This window comes from Ranitomeya imitator, chromosome 1 (assembly GCF_032444005.1).
Source record: "Ranitomeya imitator isolate aRanImi1 chromosome 1, aRanImi1.pri, whole genome shotgun sequence".
Classification (NCBI taxonomy): domain Eukaryota; kingdom Metazoa; phylum Chordata; class Amphibia; order Anura; family Dendrobatidae; genus Ranitomeya; species Ranitomeya imitator.
In genome coordinates, this window is record NC_091282.1 from 1,130,490,971 (window position 1) to 1,130,512,199 (window position 21,229).

General features: G+C 46.2%; 1 protein-coding gene across 1 annotated transcript in view; it reads right to left on the bottom strand.

Moving 5' to 3' along the window:
* DCUN1D4 (defective in cullin neddylation 1 domain containing 4) overlaps window positions 1-21,229 on the bottom strand; it is a 93,005-nt gene that overhangs the window by 47,117 nt on the left and 24,659 nt on the right. Inside the window, exons 2-3 of the mRNA XM_069744485.1 lie at window positions 1,571-1,641; window positions 1,228-1,267 (exon numbers count right to left, since the gene is read on the bottom strand). Of these exons, the coding sequence (XP_069600586.1) occupies window positions 1,228-1,267; window positions 1,571-1,641 (111 nt within the window). The remainder of the gene's footprint in view (window positions 1-1,227; window positions 1,268-1,570; window positions 1,642-21,229) is intronic.

A 21,229-nucleotide genomic window follows, 5' to 3' on the forward strand; every position in this document is an offset into this window, starting at 1 on the left:
TGCTGGTCAACTTTTAACCCTTATATTATAACTCCCTAACAAAAAAAAATTTTGGTTACAAAATGGTGCTGATGTAAAGTAGATATGTAGGAAATGTTACTTATTAAGTATTTTGTGTGACATATCTCTGTGATTTAATTGCATAAAAATTCAAAGTTTGAAAATTGCGAAATTTTCGCCAAATTTCCATTTTTTTCACAAATAAACGCAGGTATTATCAAAGAAATTTTACCACTATCATGAAGTACAATATGTCAAGAGAAAACAATGTCCGAATCACCTGGATCCGTTGAAGCGTTATAGAGTTATAACCTCATAAAGGGACAGTGGTCAGAATTGTAAAAATTGGCCTGGTCATTGACGTGCAAACCACCCTTGGGGGTAAAGGGGTTAAAGCATCCCATATTTTATTTGCATTAGCAGCAGCTGCCTGGCACTGGGCACTAAAGTCGAGTTTGCTATCCATCCATACGCCCAATGCTTTTTCCATGAGTTTTACTATTTAGTACATAATACATTTTATTTCCTCTACAGAATCTAACATTTATCTACAATAAACTTTAATCTGATTTCTCAGCTCAAGCCTCCAGCTTCTATAAATCCCTCTGTAATGTTAAATTATCCTCCCGTGTTGTATACTTTGATTGCAGAGTTTAGCATCATCTGCAAATACTGAAATTCTACACTGTATGCCCCCCTACAACAGGGACGTCAAATTCAAATCTACAAAGGGGCAACATTTAAAAAAAAAAAAAAAAACTTTTGTCAATGTCATGGGCCAACCTTGATATTTATCAAAAAAAAGTCTACAATTGAGGACCTTTTGACTGATCAAACATAATGATGAAACTTTTTATATGGACACAAACTCAGAGGGGTTGTCCTACGAACAAAGTACATTCCAATTAACAGATATTAAAATAAAATTAGCACATAATCACTAATGGGGAATACTGGAATAATATAGGCTATAAAAGAGCAGAAAAAGCATGTGGCCCAATTTAAATATGTAATAACAAAGGATAAACATCCTTGAATACAGATAAAGTATGATGGCAACAAAAGTGCCCCCCAAATATAGCATGATACCCCACAATGAATTCCCCCAACCAAATGTTTGAAGCATGATACGTGGGAAAAGGTTGAAAAGTTCTAGGGGGCCGAACACTCTCGCAAGGCACTGTATATACATAAACACAAGTCTGGAAGAATTTTTTGAAGTTCTACCTGTCTGGTGATCGTCTTGACCCACGTCTTCTGTCAAATTCTGGAAATGGTACATGAAATAGTCAGCCATTGATGTATGACACACCTAGTGCTCATTTTACGGCTGCATTAGTTCTGTGCAATGAAGGGTCAGCACTACAGTTGGTGCTAGGGGCAGGGGGATTTTAGAGGGGCTACGCTACAAAGTTCAATAGTTTTATCGAACAGCAGATCAAATGGATAAGAAACATGTAGTGTACATCTATGTAACAGGTGCACATGATACATGAATGGATTCTCAATCTACTTAGACAACAAACTGCAACCATTCCAGAATCCCTTTGTGCCACTGTCTTGTCATTACCAGCCGGTTGAGTGTGTGGTATATCTTGTGAATATTTGCCAGTGTTGATAGATGAGAGTTCAGTTGAAAATCTGCAATGAAATGAAAAAAACAGTTTTCACTATAGATATTAGATACAGCCCATGTACACACCATATAGACCGTGAATCGGGTGTCCGAGTATCTAAACATGGAATGGGGTCATTTATGGGAATTGTAGCTTTATTACTGCTTTGTGATCGCCCCCTAGTGGCAGGTGGAGTTGGGCAGAATGTGTCTCTTGAGTGAGGCAATACCACTGGTGCTGCAGGTTATGGAGGAACGGGCACCCTGTTGGAAATATTGTTTATGTGAAGCAATAATCGTGCCACTATTTATTAAGCCTGGGCATTCTTATGGCATCCTCGTTTGTGGGGGAAACACAACCTCTGCTATCAATAATATTCAGGGGGACACACACTGCCACCATGCTTGTTAATGGAGGCGATGGGAGTCTGAAGGGCAACACTGCTGGTACATATTAGAAACATGGCCACAGACTGTATGACTTCAATCATTTACATTAGCTTTTATACTAAGGTAAGGAAAGCTATAGACTGATTTCTAACTCAATTCAGGGGTAAAATCTGGATTCAGTGAAGATACAATTTTCCCATTACTGAGATAGAAGAAGGCGGTCGGTGTTTTTTTTATTCCAGGGTTTACATAGAAGCCTATAGAGAATAAAATGCAGCAAGAAACAGTTCAGCAGCAACTTTAGCCGCACTTTGGGCACGAGTTTTCATGAAATCACATCTACTTTGATGGAACAGTTAAACAACTTTTCTGCATAATATAAAAAAACAGTTTGGAATTAAAAAAAAAAAAAAAAAAAAAAAAACAGTATATAGACTACAAGGCTTAAGGCTATGTTCACATCTAGAGAAAATACTGCAGTTTTCTCTGCTGCTTTCCATCCACATTATTTCTGCAGGAGTCCGCACAGTAACATGAAATCTATTCTCCCCTTTATTTGATGCATTTGTAATTTGGATTTAATCCCTTACAGATATGTGGGGAATAGTACGCACACATCGGACTCCCTGATTGGTGCAGGCTTTGGAGCCGAGAACGCACCTTTCCGGGGCACATGACACCTTATCTATACAGCTGACATGTGCCTGCAACAGCTGGAGGTGGAATAGCATCCACCCGCGGCTGTTAACTAATTAAATGCCGCTGTCAATCAATTAGCCCATCACTAATCCCGCCGATCGGTGACCCCATTCACATGATGGCAGGTCATCGATGGGTCGGCATGACAACCAGAGGTCTGCAGCAGACCTCTGTGGTTGTCATTGCCAGATCGCTCTGTGGTCGGCGGCACTCAAAGCAAGTGAGCATTTCTGCTACACACAGGCGATCTGATCAAAGTACTGCAGCTTCTAATCTCCCATAGAGACTACTGGAGCATGCAAAAAGAAAAAAAAAAACAAAAAAAAACACTTTATTAAAGTTTAAATCACCCCCTTTCGTCCAATTCAAAATAAAAGAAAAGAAATCAAATATACACATATTTGGTATTGCCGTGTTTAGAATCGCCCAATAAAAAAAAAATATATATATGAATTAAGCAGATCGCTAAACGGCGTAACGAGGAAAAAAATAATACCAGAATTACATTTTTTTGGTCGCCGCTACATTGCACTAAAATGTAATAATGGGTGATCAAAGATTGTATCTCTACTAAAATTGTATCAATAAGAAAGTCATCTCGGCGTGCAAACAAAATAAGCTCTCACCCAATCAGAGATTACGAAAAATAGAGATGATACAGGTCTCGGAAAATGGCGCCATTTTTTTTTCTAACAAATTTAGGATTTTTTTTCCCCACCACTTAGATAAAAAATAACCTAGACATGTTTGGTGTCTGTGAACTTGTAATGACCTGGAGAATCATAATGAAAGGTCAGTTTTAGCATTTAGTGAACATGGTTAAACAAAACAAAAAAAAAAAACCACAACTGTGGAATTGCACTATTTTTGCAATTTCATCGCACTGGGAATTTCCCCCCCCCCCCCATTTTCCAGTACACGAAATGTTAAAACCAATGATGTCATTCAAAAGTACAACTTGTCCCACAAAAAAAAAAAAAACAAGTAGAAAAGCTTTGTTTCTGCACTTAAAAACACAACTGCGCTCTACCAAGAAAAATCGCACCCAAAAAATGCAGTTCAACGGCATCATCAGCTGCACCCTGGGCATGGGTTATCATGAAATCACATTACTTTGCATGGACAATTAAGCAAAAATTTTACTGTAGAAAAAAAAAAAAAAAAAAGGAAAAACTACATGGGAACATAGCAGGAGCTATTTGGATTCTTGTTGCAAATGTTCAGGTGACAGAGTAACCACAGCTCATACCTGCTGAAGCATCCTCTTATACAGACCTGAGGGTACATTTTCCAGTTCTTTTAAACCCCCTGCACTCCACAAGGCGTTTGAGTCCTACAGGTTAATTAGTAAATTTCTCCCCTTTTTAAAAAGTTAAATGCACCAAAAATCAGGGCTGTGTAGTCAGTAAGCCAAACCTCCGACTTCTCAATTTCCCTGACTCCATCTCCACTACTGAGCATGTAAATAAAGTGCAGCACAGATTGATCTCAACTACGACTCCACAGCACTGGTCACTACTGAGCATGTACATCAAGTGCAGCACAGATTCATCTCCACCAAAAGCTGAGATCCTCAGATCAGGAACAGAACAGACATTTATAGGACATTTTATAACTTTCCCAAATTATTATGAAAACATTTACAGCTCATCCTGCATTGTACTACTGAACCCAATTTACATATTTTAGAAGTAGGAGTCAGTCCATTTTATACCAACTCCACCAAAATGAACTCGACAGCCCTGCCAGAAATCTTGGTTTGGTTAAAGGGGTTGTCCGCCATTAAGACAACCTCTTCTTAAATGCCCGAGTCCTCCGATTAAAATAAAGGCTTATAGTCACCTCCTGCACCAGCAATGTTCTAGCAATGTCAGTTTGCTTGCGTGGTATTATTATTAGATCACATGAGCATTGCAGCCGTTCACTGCCTCGGCTCCCAGCTTCATTCCCAGCCTTGTTCCACTCTCTACAAGGGGACTGATCGCACCGCTACAGTTTGTCAGAGCAGTCAATCACCAAGTGGTGAGCAGAATTAGTCTTAGAATTGAGCTGGGAGCAGAGGCAGTGGAAATGCTCCTGGAAGACTACAGAACATGTCTAAACTGGATTCCTCTGTGACAGAGGAAGGTGTTGGTTAATAAAGGTCTGGATTCACTTGTGTTTTTATAACCTACACAAGTAATGGGACTGGAGAGTGGGGGGCAGAATGAGCTGATACAGTCCCTTTGCCCATCCCTAAATGCCAATGGGGGCTTGCCGAAACGGATTAACCCCTTAGTGACAGAGCCAATTTGGTACTTAATGACCGAGCCAATTTTTGCAATTCTGACCACTGTCACTTTATGAGGTTATAACTCTGGAACGCTTCAACGGATCCCGCTGATTCTGAGATTGTTTTTTCGTCACATATTGTACTTCATGTTAGTGGTAACATTTCTTCGATATTACTTGCGATTATTTATGAAAAAAACGGAAATATGGCGAAAATTTTTAAAATTTTGCAATTTTCAAACTTTGTATTTTTATGCCCTTAAATCAGAGAGATATGTCACGAAAAATAGTTAATAAATAACATTTCCCACATGTCTACTTTACATAAGCACAATTTTGGAAACAAAATTTTTTTTTGTTAGGGAGTTATAAGGGTTAAAAGTTGACCAGCAATTTCTCATTTTTACAACACCATTTTTTTTTTAGGGACCACATCACATTTGAAGTCATTTTGAGGGGTCTATATGATAGAAAATAATGAAGTGTGACACCATTCTAAAAACTACACCCCTCAAGGTTCTCAAAACCACATTCAAGAAGTTTATTAACCCTTTACGTGCTTCACAGGAACTGAAACAATGTGGAAGGAAAAAATGAACATTTAACTTTTTTTTGCAAACATCTTAATTCAGAACCATTTTTTTTATTTTCACAAGTGTAAAAACAGAAATGTAACCATAAATTTTGTTATGCAATATCTCCTGAATACGCCAATACCCCATATGTGGGGGTAAACCACTGTTAGGGCGCACCGCAGAACTTAGAAGTGAAGGAGTGCCGTTTGACTTTTTCAATGCAGAATTGGCTGGAATTGAGATCGGACGCCATGTCACGTTTAGAGAGCCCCTGATGTGCCTAAACAGTGGAAACCCCCCACAAGTGACACCATTTTGGAAACTAGACCCCTTAAGGAACTTATCTAGATGTGTGGCGAGCACTTTGAACCCCCAAGTGCTTCACAGAAGTTTATAACGTAGAGCCGTGAAAATAAAAAAATCGCTTTTGTTTACACAAAAATGATCTTTTTGCCCACAAATTCTTATTTTCACAAGGGTAACAGGAGAAATTAGACCACAAAAGTTGTTGTGCGATTTCTCCTGAATACGTCGATACCCCATATGTGAGGGTAAACCACTGTTTGGGCGCACCGCAGAGCTTGGAAGTGAAGGAGCGCCGTTTTACTTTTTCAATGTAGAATTGGCTGGAATTGAGATTGGACGCCATGTCGCGTTTGGAGAGCCCCTGATGTGCCTAAACAGTGGAAACCCCCCACAAGTGACACCATTTTGGAAACTAGACCCCTTAAGGAACTTATCTAGATGTGTGGCGAGCACTTTGAACCCCCATGTGCTTCACAGAAGTTTATAACGTAGAGCCGTGAAAATAAAAAATATTTTTTTTTTCCACAAAAAAGATATTGTAGCCCCCAAGTTTTTATTTTTACAAGGGTAACAAGAGAAATTGGACCCCAAAAGTTGTTGTCCAATTTGTCTTGAGTATGCTGGTACCCCATATGTGGGGGTAAACCACTGTTTGGGCGCACGGCAGAGCTCGGAAGGAAGGAGCGTTCTTTTGGAATGCAGACTTTGATAGAATGGTCTGCGGGTATTATGTTGCATTTGCAGAGCCCCTGATGTACCTAACCAGTAGAAACCCTCCACAAGTGACCCCATTTTGGAAACTAGACCCCCCAAGGAACTTATCTAGATGTGTGGTGAGAACTTTGAATGCCCAAGTGCTTCACAGAAGTTTAGAATGCAGAGTCGTGAAAATAAAAAATATTTTTTTTTTCACAAAAAAGATTTTGTAGCCCCCAAGTTTTTATTTTCACAAGGGTAACAGGAGAAATTGGACTGCAATAGTTGTTGTCCAATTTATCCCGAGTACGCTGATGTGCCATATGTGGGGGTAAACCACTGTTTGGGCGCACGGCAGAGCTCGGAAGGGAAGGAGCGCCTTTTTGGAATGCAGACTTTGATAGAATGGTCTGTGGGCATTATGTTGCGATTGCAGAGCCCCTGATATACCTAAACTGTAGTAACCCCCCACAAGTGACCCCATTTTGGAAACTAGACCCCCCAAGGAACTTATCTAGATGTGTGGTGAGAACTTTGAATGCCCAAGTGCTTCACAGAAGTTTAGAATGCAGAGTCGTGAAAATAAAAAATATTTTTATTTTTCACAAAAAAGATTTTGTAGCCCCCAAGTTTTTATTTTCACAAGGGTAACAAGAGAAATTGGACCCCAGAAGTTGTTGTCCAATTTATCCCCGAGTACGCTGATGCCCCATATGTGGGGGTAACCCACTGTTTGGGCGCACGGCAGAGCTCAGAAGGGAGGGAGCACCATTTGACTTTTTGAGCGCAAAATTGGCTGTCGTATTTGGAGACCCCCTGATGTACCTAAACAGTGGAAACCCCCAAATTCTAGCTCCAACCCCTAACCCTAATCCCAACCTGATCCATAATCCTAATCACTAACCCTAACCATAATCACAACCCTTACCCCAAAACAACCCTAATGTCAACCCTAACCATAACCCTAATCAAAACCCTAAATCCAACACACCCCTAATCCTAATCTCAACCCTAACCTCAAACCTAACCCTAATCCCAATACACCCCTAATCACAACCCTAACCTTAACCCTAATCCCAAACCTAACCCTAATCCCAAGCGTAACCCTAATGCCAACCCTAACCCTAATACCAACCCTAATCCAAACCCTAAACCTAATCCCAGCTCTAACCCTAACTTTAGCCCCAACCCTAGCCCTAACTTTAGCCCCAACCATAACCCTAGCCCTAAGGCTACTTTCACACTTGCGTTGTTTGGCATTCCGTCGCAATCCGTCGTTTTGGACAAGAAACGGATCCTGCAAATGTGCCCGCAGGATGCGTTTTTTGCCCATAGTATTGCCGACGGATCGTGACGGATGGCCACACGTCGCGTCCGTCGTGCACTGGATCAGTTGTGTTTTGGCGGAGCGTCGGCACAAAAAAACGTTCAATGAAACGTTTTTTTGTACGTCGCATCCGCCATTTCTGACCGCGCATGCGTGGCCGTAACTCCGCCCCCTCCTCCCCAGGACATAGATTGGGCAGCGGATGCATTGAAAAACTACAGCTGCTGCCCACGTTGTGCACAATTTTCACAACGTGCGTCGGTATGTCGGGCCGACGCATTGTGACGGCCCCGTACCGACGTAAGTGTGAAAGAAGCCTAACCCTAAATTTAGCCCCAACCCTAACCCTAAATTTAGCCCCAACCCTACCCCTAACCTAACCCTACCCCTACCCCTAACCTAACCCTACCCCTAACCTAACCCTAGCCGTAACCCTACCCCTAACCCTAACCTAACCCTACCCCTAACCTAACCCTAGCCGTAACCCTACCCCTAACCTAACCCTAGCCCTAACCCTACCCCTACCCCTACCCCTACCCTACCCCTAACCCTACCCCTAACCCTAACCGCTGTTCTCCTGCCGGCCGGCAGATGGAGACAGATGGCGGGCGCACTGGGCATGCGTCCGCCATGTTCTTCTGCCGGCGGCCAGGAGGAGCAGCAAGAGGATCCAGGGACCTAGGTGAGTATGCTAGGGTCCCCGAATCCCCCTATTTCTCTGTCCTCTGATGTGCGATCACATCAGAGGACAGAGAATTACACTTTACTTTTTTTTTTTTTTGCGGTCGCCGGTAAACAGTTAATTACCGGCGATCGCAAAACAGGGGTCGCTAAAACCGACCCCCGATCATGCTCTTTGGGGTCTCGGCTACCCCAGGCAGCCGAGACCCCAAAGATTCTCCCGGTGCCGGCCGGCGGGCGCACTGCGCACGCGCCCGCCATTTTGAAGATGGCGGCGCCCACCGGGAGACACGAGGAGCATCGGGGGAGCTAGGTGAGTATTGGGGGGCCACCTGGGACCCCTTTTCTCTGTCCTCCGATGTGCGATCACATCGGAGGACAGAGAAATTAAAAAGATCGCTTTTTTTTTTTTTTTTTTTTTTTTTTTTTTTGCGATCGCCGGTAAACGGTTAATTACCGGCGATCGCAAATGCGGGGAGGGTTAAAAACCCCCCGAATCATGTTCTCTGGGGTCTCGGCTACCCTCGGCAGCCGAGACCCTGGAGAAAATCGGCCTGTGGGGGGCGCTATACACTTTTTCCACAGCGCCGTTAATTAACGGCGCTGTGGTTTAAGTACCCTTAGCGGCCGCCGTTAAAAGGCGTATCGGCGGTCGCTAAGGGGTTAAATTTGCTGATGACACAAAACTGGAGCTGTGGGCAGCAACTAACAAAATTGTTTTTAACAGGGAAAAATGCAAAGTACTGTACTACATCTGGGCAATAATAATGAAAAAAAACATACAGAATAGGAGTAATAGGGCTAAGCAACAGCACATGTGAAAAGGATTTGGATATAATAAATAGATCACAGACGGCACATGAGTCAACAGTGTGATGCAGCAACACAAAATAGGGATTTTTGTGTACTCACCGTAAAATCCTTTTCTCCGAGCCACTCATTGGGGGACACAGGACCGTGGGTGTATGCTGCTGCCACTAGGAGGCTGACACTAAGTAAATACAAAAAAGGTTAGCTCCTCCTCTGCAGTATACACCACCCACTGGCTCCAGATATTACCAGTTCAGTAACAAAGCAGTAGGAGATTAACAAAAAGTTTAACCGCTACAACATGTCAACTACTATAACACTCATTATAGGCAACAAGCCAAGGAAGGGTGGGTGCGGTGTCCCCCAATGAGTGGCTCGGAGAAAAGGATTTTGATGCTTCAAAAACAATCTCTATTTCTCCATCGCCACATTGGGGGACACAGGACCGTGGGACGTCCCAAAGCAGTCCCTGGGTGGGAAAAAACCACAACAGTGTAAACTCATGGCACCTGCTATCTACAGGTGCGCTACCGCTGCAGATGCCTGAGTATGGACATTATAATGCTTTGAGAAAGTGTTAGACCAGGTTGCAGCTTTGCAAACTTGCTGTGCAGACGCTCGATTCTGAATGGCCCAGGAAGCACCCACCGACCGAGTGGAGTGTGCCCTGATACCCGCTTAGAGATGCTTGCCTCTGACGCGATAAGCCTCTTGAATAGTCGACCGAATCCATCTGGCGACTAGCGACTTAGAAGCGGCCTGTCTCTTCCGGTGTCCTGCCGGGAGCATGAACAGAGCTTCCGTCTGTCGAAAAGGTGCCGTCCTAGACACGTACTTCCTGAGAGCTCTTACAAGATCCAGGGAGTGAAGAGCCTTCTCCACGCAGTGCGTCGGAGCAGGACAAAACGACGGACGTACAATATCCTCGTAAGGTGGAAGGAAGACACCAACTTGGGAAGAAAGGAAGGGGACAGTCTGAGGACCACCTTGTCTCGGTGGAATGTAAGGAACGGCGTTCGACAGGAAGGGGCAGCCAACTCCGAGACTTGTCTGATCGAAGTAAAAGCGACAAGAAAGGCCACCTTCCATGAAAGAAGAGCTAGAGAGATGTCCTGCAATGGCTCAAAGGGAGATTCCTGCAGGACACCTAGGACCAGATTAAGCCTCTAGTGGTGGTCTATAGGGAGGCACCACGTAGGAAACTCCTTGAAAGAACGTTCTGACCTGGGGTTTGGAAGCAATTTTTCGTTGGAAAAGGACTGACAAGCCCGAGACCTGCCCTTTAAAGGGAACTCGGTGAAAGCCCCAAGTTCAGACCGGATTGAAGGAAATCCATTATGGTATGGATGTTGAAAACCAACAGAGGGTGACCTCTAGTTCTGCACCATTCAAACAAAGTCTTCCAGGTCCGATGATCGATGCGCAATGACACCGGCATTCAAGCATTGATCAAGGTGGAAACTACTTCGCAGGAAAAGCCTGCTTGAGTCAGAACCCAGGATTCAACGGCTAAGCCGTCAAACACAGGGCCCCAGAGTTCTGGTGGTAGATCGGACCCTGATCAAGCAGATCCGGACAATCTGGTAGTCGCCAAGGAACATCTACGACGAGTTGGACCAGCTCTGCGTACCACGCCCGGCGAGGCCAATCCGGAGCGATGAGAATCACCAGCACGCCCTCCGCCCTGATCTTCCTGATGACTCTCGGAAGCAAGGGCAGGGGAGGAAACAGATAAGGAAGGTGAAACTGACTCCAAGGAAGGACCAGCGCGTCCACCCCGATTGCTCTCGGGTCCCGAGACCGGGCTACAAACTGAGGTACCTTGGCATTGAACAAGGCAGCCATCAAGTCTACGTCCGGAGTACCCCAACAAAGACAGATCCGTTGGAAAATGTCCTGATGGAGAGACCACTCTCCTGAGGCAAGACCTTGATGGCTGAGGAAGTCTGCGGCCCAATTTTCCACTCCTGGAATGTTAACGGCCGATATGACCGAGTGGTTGTTTTCAGCCCAGCGAAGGATGTGCTCTACCTCACACATTGCAGCTCTGCTGCGGGTGCCCCCCTGATGATTTATATAAGCCACAGCCGTTGCATTGTCCAACTGCATACGGATGGGGTGGCCTGCTAGGAGATGATGAAACCGCCTCAGGGACAGCCAAATTGCACGTATCTCCAGGATATTAAATGGAAGGTGAGACTCGTGAGGAGTCGAGGTTCTCTGTGCAGTGTGATGGCGAAAAACCGCTCCCCAGCCGAGGAGGCTGGCATCGGTAGTGACTACCAGCCAATGGACTGGGAGGAAGGACCTCCCTTGGAGAAGAGAGGTTTAGAGCATCCACAATTAGAGTGCCTGCTTGACTCGAGGGGTGAGAGGAAACAGTCGGTCAAGGGAAAAAGGACTCCCGTCCCATGCGTCCAGCAGTGCGTGTTGAAGGGGATGAAGGTGCAGTTGCACAAATGGAATTGCTTCCATTGCAGCCACCATTTTCCCGAGAATCCTCATGCCAAAACGGATGGAACAGGGGGACAGTTGACGGAGCCTCCGAACCCCCTGTTGAAGAGCTAGGACCTTGTTCCGAGGGAGAAGCACCAACCCTCGGGAAGTGTCCAAAGTCATGCCCAGGAAGGAGATCCGCTGAGCTGGAACAGGAGATGAATTTTTTAAGTTGATCAACCAGCCCATCCGAGAGAGTATCCAATGAAATGCGGACGCATTCCTCGCAAGCTTGGAAGGATAGACCTTTGACCAGTAGGTCGTCTAGATAGGGGAGCACGACTAGACCATCACCTTTGTGAAAACTCTGGGGGCGGTGGCGAGGTCGAAAGGTAAGGCCGTGAACTGAAAATTTTCCCCGCGGACAGCAAAGCGAAGGAACCTTTGGTGAGGCAGAAAGATTGGGATGTGAAGATATGCATCCTGAATGTCGATGGAGTCTAAGAACTCACCCTCCTCCATCGAGGCGATGACGGAACGGAGGGACTCCATCCTGAAATGTCGGACCTTGACAAATCTGTTTAAGAGCTTTAGGTCCAGGATGGGCCTGACTGTTCCAACCTTTTTGGGGACCATGAACAGATTTCAATAAAAACCGCAAAACCTTTCGTCCTCTGGGACAGGGACAATGACCCCTGTAGTAGAAAAAAGGTTGGGCTGACAGCACTCACACAAACGGGCGCTCGTTCCTTGTCCAGGGAACCAACCTGGATATATCAACTCGTCCAAAAGAAGATGAACAGCGCTCCAGCCAGGTGTCGTAGTATCAAAAGAAAACTTTTGCTTGAAAAAGACCAGGATACTGGTCGAAACGTTGCTTCTACATGGACCAATAAAGTTTTCTTTTGATACTACGACACCCGGCTGGAGCGCTGTTCATCTTCTTTTGGACTAGGGACAATGACCCCGTCTCGATGGAGTGACTCTATGGCCTGGGAAAAAGCCAGAGCGCGTGTTCCCACTTCGGAGGCCGGGAAGCAAAAAACCAGGTTGGAGGGGGGGGGACAATTCGATCTTAGGTATCCGGAGGACACGAGATCCCTGACCCACTCATTATGAACGACTGCAAGCCAGGTATGACGAAACAAGAGAAGGCGGCCACCTACTTTGCTGGTGTCATCCGGACGAGAATGCGAGTCATTTAGTAGAAGATCTTTGGGGTCTGGATCCCCTAGGCCTAGACTGCATGGAGCGGCCCCTCCAAGAGTGGTCGGGCCTGTACGAGGCCTGTGGGCTTTTGTCCCTGACGGCGTCCCGATCCAGGGGAACTGGCAGAGGATGACCATGCATAATTGCCAAGAAAGGACCGAAAACGAGCCTGTGGCTGTCAGTGGATCGGTTGTCTCAAAGCTGGTCAAGCTTTTCACCAAATAGGCAGCCAGTGAGATATGGAAGGTACGTTAGGGACTTTGTAGATGCAGAGTCCGCTCGCCAGTTTCTCAGGTATACTGCTCTTCTAATCGCCACGGCGTTTGAAGCTGTAAGTGCAGAGCAATTAGCCGCGTCCAGGGAAGCGTTTAATAAGTAATCGCCAGCCAATGAAATTTGATTAGTTAGCTCCGCTATGTCAGAAGGGAGCTCACTGTTCTGTAAGGCCTTATGCATTAGTTTGACCAAAGAGTTACGGCTTTGGCTACCCAGGTAGCAGCGAAAGAGGGATAGAGTGCAGAGCCTGATGCCTCAAACAATGAACGAGCGAGGCTGTCAACTAGACGATCCGTGGGATCTTTGATGGAAGATCCATCCGGCATGGATAGAAGAGTTTTGGAGGACAAACGTGAAACAGGAGGATCCACAGGAGGGGATTCTGTCCATTGTTTGCGAAGGTCAGGAGAAAAAGGATATTTGGACTCCAGAGATCTTTGACCTGCAAAGCGTTTGTCCGGACGCTCCCTATGTCGCTGAACTATGTCCTGGAATTCCGGGTGATTGGCAAACACCCTATGAGGACGCTTGGTCCTTTTGAAGGACACCAAATTATCCGTATTGAGGTTGCAGGCTCCTCATCAACCTGAAATGACTGGCTGACGGCCTCAATGAGAGTATCTATAGTACTCTGATAACCTGGCGACTCTAGATCAAGAGGCCCATCAGACTCAGGTTCAGAGTCCTGGTCGGTACAGGTGCCTGGGGAGCGAGAGCAGGAATCAGAGCTAAAAGACGCCGAGGCACCAGAAGGCCTGGGGGACGAGCTTGAAAGCGCTTCCTAGATGCCTGCTTGTGTCTATAATGAGAGCGGCCCCTGCAGGCCGAAGATTCCCCTGCTGTAGGGGAAGTTTCCTGAGCAGGCGGATTAGTGGTCCTGCTCCTGGAGGGACTCGATCGCTTTAGTCAAGGAAGACATAGATTGCGAAAATGACAAAGCCCACTCAGGGGGACTGGTCACCGCAGGCTCATTTGCAGTTAGGGGCTCCTGAGCGCATTTAGGGTTACAAGCATGACAGAGCGAAGCAGTATGGCCGCTTGGTAGCGCAGCCTGACAGGAGGTGCAAGAAGTGAAAAACACCGTATGCATTTTTGCAGATTTTTTGGAGGCTTTAGGCAGAGACATGTTGTACCTGCTAACCTCCAAAGAGACTGCAGGACTGTTGTGGGGCACTTTATGTGCAGCTACAGTGGAGCACTCTGTGTGTAAATGCAGGAGGAGGAGAGCCTGCGTCAGTGTGCAGTGCACCTACCAGGTCCTGTGTCCTGTCGCAGGGCTGTGCCTTATGCTCCTGTTCTCCAAAGATGGCCGCCGAGAGTATATGGAGCGCTTCTCGCACTGTGCGAGAAGACCTAAACCGGTGGGCGGGCCTTGGGCATGACACGCGCTGTGGGCGTAACCGCAGCCTAGCTGGGGCCGAAGCCGTGGACTAAATTAGCGGCGCCCGGCCGAAAGACGTGGCCGAGCCCGCGGTGCGCTCGGGAGCCTCCCCCCCCCAGCAAGACTTACCGCTGAGGTCCTCTTCAGGCGAGGTATGAGGGGAGGTGCGGGGACCCTCAATCCGCCGCCCTCTTGATGAGGAGGTGGAGAGGGACCAAGGAGCTCCATGCAGCACCGCTGTTCTTCAGTGGTGGCGCAGAGGGAGGGCAGCTGGACTATCAATAGTAAAAGGTGGCCTCTGTATCCTAAGGGTTTGCTCCCCTAGGATTTCGCAGGGCTAAGTCTCGGCCGTGAATCCCACGTCGCAGGAGAGGGTACGGGGAGGTGAAACTCGCCATGCTCGCCTGTTGATGTTTTGGGGGAGATCGGCCCCCTTAAAAGGGGTCGTCGCCCCAATCATCCTCTTGCGCAAAAGGTAAAAATATAAGGAATAAAAATAAATATAAAAATAAGAATGTCTGAGAAAAACAGACACAGTGTGCCTCCTACAGACACTAAGCAAGAACTGGTAATATTCAGAGCCAGTGGGTGGTGTATACTGCAGAGGAGGAGCCAACCTTTTTTGTATTTACTTAGTGTCAGCTTCCTAGTGGCAGCAGCATACACCCACGGTCCTGTGTCCCCCAATGTGGCGAGGGAGAACATACAAATACAATTATGGGATGTATTAACAGAAGCATACAGTCTAGATCACGCGAAGTCATTACTGTATTACCCTGTACTCCTCCTTGGTGTGACCTCATCTGGAATACTGTGTCCAGTTTTGGGCACTACATAAAAAAAAAAAAAAAACACCGGGTTACGTACCGGTAATGCTCTTTTATAGAGCCACGACAGCACCCACTGAGAGAGGGGATCCGCCCCTAGGAACAGGAAACCCTACGGAGAGATAAAAGGGGCGGTCCCCCTCGCTCCCACAGTTTGGGTTACAGAGATTGCGAGGAACCGCCCACCAGTTTTAGTAGACAATTCTTTATCATCAATTATTATAATTTAACTACGTATAACTACAAGAATCCACCACCCTTAACAGTGCTCATATGTACACTAATATATATATAAATGGGAGGGAAGTGAAGGGGTGCTGTTGTGGCTCTATAAAAGAGCATTACCGGTACGTAATCTGGTGTTTTCTCTTCGCCACGACAGCACCCACTGAGAGACTTTCAGAGATAGTTATTTGGGGGGGATTATCGTATTAAGGACTGATCTACCGAAACACAAGTCAGTGGAGGCAGATAGATCTAATCTATAGTGACTATAGAAAGTAGAAGGAGAGGACCAGGTTGCGGCCTTACATATGAGTTCTATAGGAACTTCTGCTCGCTCTGCCCAGGCTGATGCTATCGCCCGGGTGGAATGTGCCTTCAGAGTCTCAGGTGGATTCTCCCCTTTAGATGAATAGGCCAGGTATATCGCCTCCCGAATCCATCGGGAGAGTGTGCCTTTTGTTACACCCGATCCTTTCCTTTGACCCTGGAAGGAAACAAAGAGAGCCCTGCTCTTCCTCCAGGGGCTAGTCCTATCCAGATAAGCTATTATAGCCCTTCTCACATCTAAAGTATGGTACTTCTCTTCCTCCTCATTTATAGGGTTATTATAGAAAGAAGGAAGAAGGATCTCTTGAGATCTATGAAATTTTGTACACATTTTAGGAAGGTAGGAAGGGTCTGTCTTCAGGACAATTCTATCTGGAAATATTGACAAAGGGAGGATCTACAGATAGCGCCTGTATGTCACCTACTCTTCTTGCCGATACTAGCGCGACAAGAAGAACAGTCTTAAGTGAAATATATTTAATGTGAGCTGAGTCTAGAGGCTCAAATGGGTGACCTGTTAAAGCTTCCAGGACCAAATTAATATCCCAAGGAGGTATCTGCGGAATCTGAACTGGCTCTGATCTCTGGCAAGCTGAAATAAATCTGGCTATCCATCTATTACCTGCAACATTGTGACTATACAAGGCCCCTAGAGCAGAAACTTGTACCTTCAGAGTACTAACTGAAAGGCCTAGGTCACGTCCATTTTGAAGAAATTCTAGAATAGTGGAGACGGGAATTTCACTAGACAACGCTGATGGATAGAGATCTAGAAATTTTTTCCACACTCTCACATATATGGCAGTAGTGGATCTTTTCCTACTTGTCAACAGGGTATTAACTACATTATCTGAGAAGCCTCTTAGTTTTAACAGCTGCCTCTCAAATTCCAGGCTGTCAACCTTAGTCCCTTCACATTAGGGTGGTTGAAGGGCCCCTGGGAAAGAAGATCCTGATCCTCCGGGAGGATCCACGGATCCGAGATGGACATGGCTCTGAGCAGGGAAAACCATGGTCTTTTTGGCCAAAACGGGGCAATCAGGATTATATTTGCCCGGTCCTCCCTTATCTTCCTGATTACTGTTGGTAGAAGAATCAGAGGAGGAAAAGCGTATGCTTTCTGAAATGTCCAAGGAGTCTGAAGGGCATCGAGAATATCGGGATTGTCGGCCCGGAACATTGAAGCGAATCTCTTTAGTTGTCGGTTGTGTCTTGTGGCGAAGAGATCTATCTCGGGTGTACCCCATTTCATAGTTATCATTTTGAAAATGTGATGATTTAAGACCCACTCCCCTTGGTGGAGGGTATGACGACTGAGGAAGTCTGCTCTTGAGTTGTCCACTCCTCTGACATGTAGCGCTGACAGGGACAGAAGATGTTCTTCGGCTATAGTTAGAATGTCTTCGGTTATAGACATAAGAGTTCCTGATCTTGTTCCTCCTTGATGATTGATATAGGCGACTGATGTCATGTTGTCTGACAGAATTCTGGTATGTGTCCCGTGTAGCTACGGAAGAAATTCACACAGAGCATGATAGATAGGCTTTTAGCTCTCTTATATTAGAAGAGTCGTCTGACTCCGTGACTGACCATAATCCTTGGACTAAATGGTCTTTTAAATGTGCGCCCCAGCCAGTAGGACTGGCATCAGTATATATTATATTTGAGGGTTTAACTATCCAGGGAACCCCATTAACCAGGTTTCTTGGTTCTAGCCACCAGATCAGAGATTGGACTACTTTATTAGAAAGGGAAATCTTACTATTTAAATGACCATGAAATCTTTCTTCTTCGTGTAAAATTGCATACTGTAAATGCCTCGAATGGAATTGGGCCCATGGAACCGCTGGGATACATGACGTGAAAGAGCCAAGAAGGGACATGCCTTCTCTCAAGGAAATTAGGGGTTTATCTATTACCGACTGAACTTTATTTCTAACCGTTATTTGTTTAGTTTCCGGAAGGAAACATCTCTGGCTTGTAGAATCTAATATAATCCCCAGAAAAATTTGCCGAGTTGTTGGGACAAGCCTAGATTTTTCCCAGTTTATTATCCAACCCAATCTTTGCAGAGATGCTATCATATCACACAATCGTTGTTGACATTGTGAAGGAGAATTTCCTACTACTAGGATATCATCTAAGTAGGGAATCACGAGAGTGTCTTTTAGTCTTAGATACATTACCTCCGCCATTAGTTTAGTGAATACTCTTGGGGCTATGGAAAGCCCAAAAGGCATTGCAGTATACTGAAAGTGTCTGACACACCCATTCAATACAATCGCTACACGGAGATATTGTTGATGCTCTATATAAATAGGTAGATGGTAATACGCATCTTTAAGGTCGAGAACCGTCATAAAGCAATAGGGAAACAGGAGTTTAATGGTGGACCGGATAGACTCCATTTTAAAGGTTTGATTTTCTAGGTAGATGTTTAATTTTTTAAGATTAATAATAGTTCTGAATGTTCCATCTGGTTTAGGGATTAAAAATAACGGGGAATAGAATCCTTTTCCCTCCTGTAGGAATGGAACCTCCACCAAGACTCCCTTGGATAGGAGATTCATTACCTCCTGATCCAATGCCTCTTGTTGTAACTGAGACTTTAATGAAGTCAATAGAAATGAGTCCGGAGGGACTCGGGAAAATTTTAATTGTAACCCAGAGGTGATAAGGTTATTTGCCCAAATATTTGCTGTTATCGCCCGCCACTGATTTGCGAAGGAGGATAATCTGCCTCCCACAGGTAGATCTGTCCTAACGGGGTTTTTCTTCAAACTTGAAAGGGCGCTTCCCAAAGAACGCACCCCTTTGTTTTGTATCTCTTGTGGCCCAGCGATCCTGGTTCTTAAACTCCTTCCTTTTATTAAATGCGGGCTTTCGGAACGCTCTCCTATAAAATGGAAGGTAATTATTACTATTAGGAAAGCCTTTCTTCCTTTCCCCTGCTTTAGTCAGGATCTCATCCAGTTTGGTACCAAACAGGTACTCACCCTGACATGGGAGGCCGCATAACTTAGACTTGGTTTGAGGGTCACCCTTCCAGCCCTTAAGCCATAGGGCCCTACGTGCTGCATTTGTTAATCCTGCTGACCTGGCTGCCAGGCGTATAGAATCGGCAGATGAGTCCGCTAGAAAGGCTGTGGCACCTCTAATTAGGGGTATAGAGGACAATAATTTTTCTCGAGAGAGACCTCCTTTCAGCCCTTCTTCCAAGTCACTCAGCCAAACAAGCATGGAACTTGCGGGGCATGTGGCTGAGATTGCCGGTTTAAAAGCCCCTGCAGAAGTCTCCCATGCTCTTTTAAGAAGTGAATCGGCTTTACGATCTAGAGGATCTTGCAACGAGCCTGAATCCTCTACAGGCAGTAAGGATCTTTTTGATGTAGACGCCACAGCTGCGTCTACTTTCGGGGCTTTTGACCATGTTGCGAATTCTTCATCATTAAAGGGGTAGCGTCTTTTTGAGGACGGTGGTAACCCCCTCTGCCCCTGGCTTTCCCACTCTTTTTTGATTAAACGCTTTACTGCCGTTATTACCGGAAAAGAGGGTCTCTTCTTTTCGGATAGGCCAGCAAACATAATGTCTTGCTGTGTTTTAGGGACTTTAGGATCTTCTATGCCCATGGTATTGCAAACTGATCTCACCAGATTGTCAATGCTGTCTGTGGGGAAGCACGTATCCTGATCCTCATCTGAGGATACCTCCTGCTGCGATCTGAGTTTGTATCCTCTAACTCAGAGGCCTGATTGGATACAGGTGAAACGTATCCTCTTTTCTCCTTAATACGTGGCTCTCTGTCAATGCTTTGTAGGGCTCGTAATTCTTCCCTAATCATGGCCCTTATATCCTCTGATTTGACTAAGGCTTCCTCACGTAACGTTGATTTTATACATGAATCACATAGCCTTTTAGTGTAACTATCCGGAAGGGGCGGGATACATAACGCACACTGCTTGTGTTTCTCTTTTTCCTTCCTTTTTGCCTATATAAAGGGAGAGGGACAATAATCAGGCTAGTGGGGTAGATGCACACTCACCCAGAAGCTGACCGATCAGGTACCGGCTGAGGAGGAGACACAGGTGCAGGTGGCTTTCTTTTGGACGATCCGCTCTGCCTAGAGCGGCTGCTGCTGCTGCTGGCATGGCTACGAGGGGCGACAGTGGTAACCTCTAGCGAAGGTACCACAGGCTCTCTCGGTGAATCCATCTTGGACGCCGGAATGCAGCGCCGGCGTCCTTTTTACATGGGGGCCGCCATGTTCTTCCTGTTGAACCCGGAAGTACTCACCACTTCCGGGTCGCGGCCATCTTGGATCTCGTGCCGCACTGCCCGGCGTCATCTCTCCTCTGCTCCCACACTGGATGCATGTATCCGGCATCCAGGGGAGCGAAAAAATGGCAGCAATACCCCCGCAATTACCGCCAGCAGCGGCGCCGCAGTTCGGGTATAATCTTCTGCCGCAGGCTCGCCTGATGCGTCCTCTTGCCCGTGACCCATGCGACCTGGAGCCCTGGCCTCACGGAGCCTGCCAGCGGAGGGGGGAAACTGAAGCCAGGACCCCCGACGCTGCTTCCAGCACTGGAGCCCCTGCCGTCCTCTCAGGTAAACCGCACAGGCGGCATCCAGGCTAGGTATCCTCTTCTCCATTGGGTTCCCTTAGGAACAGGAAACCAAACTGTGGGAGCGAGGGGGACCGCCCCTTTTATCTCTCCGTAGGGTTTCCTGTTCCTAGGGGCGGATCCCCTCTCTCAGTGGGTGCTGTCGTGGCGAAGAGAAAAAAAAAAAAACACACACACACACATCAACAAACTGGAGCAAGTCCATAGAAGAGCGGCCAGAATGGCCAGTCCTATGAGGAATGGTTACAGGATTTGGGAATGTTTAGCTTGCAAAAAAGACAGAGAAGACTGAATAGATATCTACAAATATCTCAAGGGTTGCCACGTTGTAGAAGGATCATCTTTAGGCCGGTGTCACACTTGCGAATGCCATGCAAGAAACTCGCGCAAGTCTCTCGCATTAATACCCGGCACTCGGGACCGGAGCGTGCAGCTGCATGTATTTCTATGCAGCCACACGCTCCGGTCCCGAGTGCTGGCGGCAGTGCCGGGTATTGATGCGCGAGTTTCTTGCATGGCACTCGCAAGCATGACCCCGGCCTAAAGACGATC